General features: G+C 44.4%; 1 protein-coding gene across 1 annotated transcript; it reads right to left on the bottom strand.

The window, feature by feature from the left end:
- Positions 1–621: 621 nt before the first annotated feature.
- Positions 622–4,433, bottom strand: IRF6 (interferon regulatory factor 6; the record flags this gene model as incomplete). The annotated part of the gene is made up of 7 exons (XM_010297269.1): positions 4,260–4,433; positions 3,047–3,251; positions 2,466–2,588; positions 2,216–2,362; positions 1,599–1,991; positions 1,088–1,206; positions 622–774 (listed from the first exon to the last, which is right to left on the bottom strand). Coding segments are annotated over exons 1-7 (1,314 nt in total), but the record flags the coding sequence as incomplete, so codon positions are not given.
- Between the last annotated feature and the right edge of the window lie 1,844 nt (positions 4,434–6,277).

Raw genomic sequence — 6,277 nt, 5'->3', positions numbered from 1 at the left:
AAGGAAGAGGCCGTTTAGGAGCGGGCTGCTGCCATCACCCCCTGCCAGAGCTTGGGGGAGGGCACAGCAGAGCCGTGCCCCAGCTTTCAGAGCTGTAGTATGAGCGTGCTCTGAGCTGCAGGTGGCTTCTCGGAGCGTGCAGAGTTGTTCGTACACATGTATGTATTTTAAACGGGGTGTGTGTGTATACATACGTGTAAAAAAGCATGCCCATAGAAGCATCAGCCTCACAGCTTGCAGCTACAGACCAGTTAAATAAAACTAGACAAGGGGATACTTTCCAGGCCGTTTTAATAGAGCACAGATTATTTTTTTCCCTCTAATGATCGAGTATATACAATGTTTCAATAATGGATTAAAAAAAAAATTACAGAACTGAAAATATGATTTATATATACCGGTTGTTTAAGCAAACAGCTGAAAACAGCAAAGGAGCTAGAGGTATTCCTGTAATCCCCTCTCTTTTAAACGCTTCCAAAACAAAATTATCATAGACTGCTGAAATTCAATCAGACGACCAGATTTACAGATTTTATTCAGATTTAGCAAGGCACTCGTTAAGAAATACTTTTCTGTATGTACAACATAAGAAACCATGGGGCAAAGCGAAGCGTCTGTCACTGTGCCCAGCCGGTACAGCTGCTTCAGGTGAGCCACGATGTTGTCCTTGATGTCGGGTGTAGAGATCTGGAGCCGCACGCTGCCGCTGTCAAAGGAGCGCGTGAAGTCACCAGAAAACATTTCGTAGATCATCCGGGCCACAACTGGAATGACCTGTTTAAAAAGAAGTCAGTTGTTTTAGCCTAACGGTCACACAGCGTGCTCCTGTTAACGTTGTAGGAATCCCTTGTCCCGGGTGCAGGGGATGGTTTCCACAGGAACATAAAGCGCTCCCAAACCAAAGTTATTCGGCACATGTAGCATTTGTATTTGGCATTACAAAATCCACCAGCCCTGTTGGGGTTTCCCAGCGTCAGTAACCACAACAGAGAAGAACAGATATCTGGTATCTGTGGGCATCGATCCGGAGCCAACGCACCGGCCCCAGCACGGCTGGCACGTGTCACTTCAGAGCCTCAGCTCCTACCTGAACCACAATCAGCTTCCTCTCCCTGGGTTTTCCATCAGGCCATTCTTCTCCAAAACAGAAGTAGATCTCATACGGTGGCTGTTTCTCAATTTGTCCTTTCTGATGGGCAATCAGCTCTAGGAAGAAAAGCAGAATGCTGCAGGGTTAACCTCTTGCTTAGAAACACTCACTACATCACACCTCATTATACTGTCCCAGGTCTTACCTACACACTGTCCTTTGCCAGAGCCACCTCTTATACACAATTACAGCTTACTTCTTGCACCCAGAAGAGCCTTCTTTAAAAGCAAGGCCCACCAATGTTTTTCAAAGCATTAAATGAGTGCACATTCACTTTCTTCTGGTCCACTGGAGTCAGGGAAGCTGTGGCCCCTACTCAGGCTCCAGGCACGAGCAAACTAATTGGTGCATCCAGGCTGAGCCCCAGTGCCGACCACCCTTTCCAGTAGTGCCACCAAGTGCCCAGACCAGTATCCAAAGCTATTATCCAGAAGCAGAAGCTACCTACCGCTTAGGAATGTTTCCAGACAAAAGAGTTTGACTTTCTTTTGCCTCTCGATCAAATTTGGTGTGGTGGAGGAAGGCGCACAGGGACCAGACCAGTACACCTTGCACTGGCAGAGCCGGACAGCATAGATGGCATGGCCACTGACCTCCAGGATCAGTCCCCTGTCCATAACATCCAGCAGCCGACTTGTGAAGATCTTCTGCCTTTCATTAGTGATTTGCTCTGTTCCTGGAAACTTTACTTGCTCCAAACTAATAGGCCCGAAGAGCTCTTCCTGGTCTGGCATAGGACCCAGCTCCCCGTAGAAGAGTCTGCACCCCTGCGGGTTGCTTACTGTTGTCGTTGGTCCAGTCTCCTTTCCTCGATATTCAAACTTGATTTCTAGGTCTGTCACTGAGAGAGAGACAGTCAGTATGGCTTCGCCTGGACCTCTGCATGTACTGTATCAGCAGCAGAGCACACCGTGCAACCCATGCTACAGTCACAGGGGTGTTTAAACTATATGCAGTTCTCTCTGCTAACAAGGAAACAGCCACAGGAAAAAGTCAAAACACTTTCTTTTTTTTCTTTTTTTCTTTAAGTACAATGAAAGAAGCACTACAAATCCATATACATACTTGGCAGAGAGCTGATCCAGAGCTCAGGGCTGCTGAAGAAGTCATGCTGCAGTGCAGTTGGAGGCATTTCCATATCTAGAGGTTCATTCTTTGGCCACACAGCTTCAGGGCTGCAGTTTTCTGCACTGGCTGGAGCCATTGGAGAATCTACAAAAAGGAAACAATTTTTCAATAAATCAAGATTTTATTTCAAGCATGCACCAATTTACAAGCAAATACCTTCTCTAACATATTAGTCTATGCCACCAACCGCTGATATTAAGAAATGGAAATGTCTCTTGAATAGGGACGTGCTGAGATTGATTCAATTCTTCCTCCTCTTCCTCATCGAGATCATTATCCTTTTCATCCCATGGAGCCGAGCCAGTGGAACCTGCAAACAAGCGCATTCTTGTGGGTAGCTGATCAGTGTGAAACCTTGCAGTGCATTTCTTGAAAAAAATAACATAATCTTCATATTGGCTTTGCACAATAGTATAAATTTATTTGTGTATTTTCTGAATATAATTAAGAAAAGGAAAAATCTGATCTGTACAACATACTATTTTCAGTTTAATATACAATTCTCAGAAGCTAAGGAAACAGATAAACTATCGCCAGCACTGGATTGTTTAGCAGAAAACATGCAACTGTGTACAGCTTTATTAATTTTAGCACGGGTAAACTACGGTTCAAAGTCCACTTAGTTTACGTGTCCAACCAGGCTTACACATGGCAGCTGCTTTCCGCTGCACACAAAGGCAGCTTGAGAGTTAATGCTGCGGAGGGAAGGGAACTCGCATTGGACAAATGCCTGCTCAGTAACCAGCCCCGTGTCAGCAAGGCCCTCACCTGGATTAATGATTGATCCCTGGGACTGTGGGATATCGCACACTTCATAAATTTTAATAGGATTCATGGGCACCTCCTTGGTGCCATCATACATCAAATTAAATTCCCGGCTTTTGTTAAGAGCACATCGGAGCTGGGCTTTCCACTTTGCAGGGTCGGGCTCATCGACTCCTTCCTGGTACTTTCCCGTTTCCACAGCCCATGCCTGGGGACAAAGTACACTCTGATCAGTCCAGCCCTCTCAACAGAGCACCCTTTATCAGAAATCAAACTTCCAAACAAATTCACTGTAAAATCCTTCCCTTGCAGGAGTCTTAACTACAGCTCTTCTGATAACAACAACGGAAATTCCTCCTTTACTAGCTTTTCCCATTAAAAGAAGGGGGAGAAAAAAAGATGTAAATCCAAATTTCCAAAAACAATTAGCAATGCTGAACATGCATCTTCATAAAAGTTAAGAAAGTATAAATTGTCCATTAAAAGAAGGGAGAGAAAAAAAGATGTAAATCCAAATTTCCAAAAACAATTAGCAATGCTGAACATACTTTCTTAACTTTTATGAAGATGCATAAATTGTACAGGATTGTGCACTGAGTTTTTCTGGGTGTCTCAGGTTCAATACCAAAAGCCATTTTTGATGGCGAGCCATACCCTGCATAGGAGGAATGGACTCTGTTAAAAGGGAGTGGAAGAGCAGCCACAGACATGCAGCTGGCCCTCTCCCTCTCACCCCCAAATCAGACTATCAGTCCAAGATCCCTCCGAGGCAGAGGTCACAAGTTCCTCAAAGGAGTGTAGGAGTTATAATGAATCCCTCAGGATAAGAATATTACGGACAGCAGTGATGAGTATTGGAAGTTTGTGGTGGACCTGTTAAGATTTATGTAAGAGTATTTAATGGCTTGCTGAGAAGAAAAAGCCAGCTACGTCCTAACCCGAGTAGATGAAGCAAATTGCAGCAATCTTCCAGAGTCCACGCCATCGGACATTGTCTGGCCTCTGGTGACTGGAAAGGGTTAAAGAACTCAACACCGTTATCAGGCAGTGCCAAGCTTGGCATCCAGGTGCACAAAGTGGCTTTTCTGAGGTCAAAGGAATAGGACAAAATGTGCCTGGAAACAGCTACCGAGATGCCTATCCAGCTCCTGGGCCAACAATTCAACCCTTTGTCTCTGTTCAAGAGCCGTGGTATATCCGAACTCTCCCGCCTCACCTTGAAGATGGTGTTCTCCTCCTCGTGCTGCGGGCTGTGCCGAGTTGCATGCTTCCACGGGATCTGAAACCGCTTCGCTTCTCGGTTTAGCCAGATGAGGCCAGGATACATACCGCTATCTACCTGGGCTACCAGCCACGGCTTCAGGCGAACTCTTCGCGGGTGTAACGCCATTGTCTACAAAAGACAGGGATAATAGTAGGCCAACTGCTACAGGTTAGTTGAGACTCATATGCTTTACAAAAAAAGTTAATTTCATTAAAAAGGACCCTATGCCGTGTTACTGCTGCTGTTTGTTACGTTACTGCACACTGAAACCACTAACTCAGATTTAGCTAGACGACTCCTCTGCCAGAAGGAGTTACACACGCATCACGAAGCAGGGACCATAGTTGTTACGAGAACAACTCACTATTAAATATTCCGGTAAGCAGAGACGGCGTGTTATTTGTGTTCGGTGAGCGCACGGAGGGCGAGCCCCAGTCAAACGGAGCTGTAAATGCCGCGCAGGGAGATGAGGCCACAAACAAGCCACAGCAAGAACAGGCAGCAGAATTTCAAAAGCCTCCACGTACGCCTTAGCGAAGGGGCCTATCCGAGCTAGCTGCTCTTCACTCATGTCACACGCGCATCCAGGAGGAGAAAACTGACGTGCTGAACCAGAGGCTTTTGCCCCAGTCGAGGTAAAGGTGGAAGCATCAGGCTGAAGCGGAGGGGACCGTTTCATCAGAGACAGATGTTCCTCCGAAAGTCCTTTCATTACTTTTTCATGAATTCCCTGAATGCATTATAATCATTCGCAAACATCACCGACCTGTAATAACCAGGATGTTTATCCAGAAGGACATGAACTGCCAGTCTGCCTGCACTCGTGCTAGAAATCAAGTGATGTTGACTTAATGTTTAGGCTTTTGCAAAAAACAATGCTGCAGCTAACTGATCAAACCTGTTGTTGTTTAAGTAGCCTCGTGTTGCTACTACGTTTGCAACCAACCAACAACATTTTTCTTGTGCAGAACAGATACGAAGCCAAACAAAAAAAAAATTAATGACTATCTCTCTGCAGGAAGAGACAGTATTTGGTATCTTCAGATTTTAGGAGGGGATTTTTATGCTACATATGTGCTTAGAAGGTGTATCTCCCACATTAATTTGTAAATCTTGAAACAGATGTGAGAAATGACAAATATTCCCATTAATAAAGAAGCTACAGGATAAATAAAACCTTTGCCATAAGCTCTGAATACTGCTGCAGGAGTTGCAAAATGTGTGTAGTAGCAGAGATAGAGGAGATTAAAAAATCCTATCCAAGAACTAGTCTAGGAACAGGTTTTATTTGTTCAAATACCCGCAGATCCCATTCAGATGCAAGTGTTCACACAAAATTAATCTGAACACAACTTATTTTATCTGTTAAGCAACAAAAATGTTCAGATTCAATTGCAAATCATCTTTAAATAATAGTTGGAAAATGTGCTTCATCAAGGACCTGGGCACATTAGCAGGCTGCTTCCCAGGAGCTGCAACGCATCAGAAAGCAATTGTCAAAAATCATTTTTGTGCTTCTGAAGCTCTGCTGTATTAGTTATCCATGTCAAAAATCCTGTCAGAATTAAACTTTCAGTAGCATGTTTGCAAAGACACAAAGTCCAGGTTAATCCTGAACTTAGAATTGAGACCAAAACCAGGTATCGATTTCCCTCGCAAAGGAAAAAGCAGTGACTTCTCATTGTAACAAAGAAATCCTAACTAAAGCTTGTTTCCACAGTCTCTTTTACACTTAACTTTACTACAAGCAGTCCCCTCTGCTTCTAATAGCATACACTGTATACACACACATTTGTAAGACCAAGAGTAAATTCAAACCAGCACACCAGGGAGAAAAATTTATGCCCCTCTCAAAATAAATTTTGTCACATGGAGGGTGCGCTGGCGCTGACGTAGTAGGTTTGAATTGTCCCTCGGATCACAGACAGCATCTGTCAATACGCGACATTACAATGCTTTATGACCTTTTA

The sequence above is a fragment of the Phaethon lepturus genome, unplaced genomic scaffold, assembly GCF_000687285.1.
Source record: "Phaethon lepturus isolate BGI_N335 unplaced genomic scaffold, ASM68728v1 scaffold20411, whole genome shotgun sequence".
Lineage (NCBI taxonomy): Eukaryota > Metazoa > Chordata > Aves > Phaethontiformes > Phaethontidae > Phaethon > Phaethon lepturus.
This window is presented reverse-complemented; position numbering and strand designations above follow the sequence as displayed.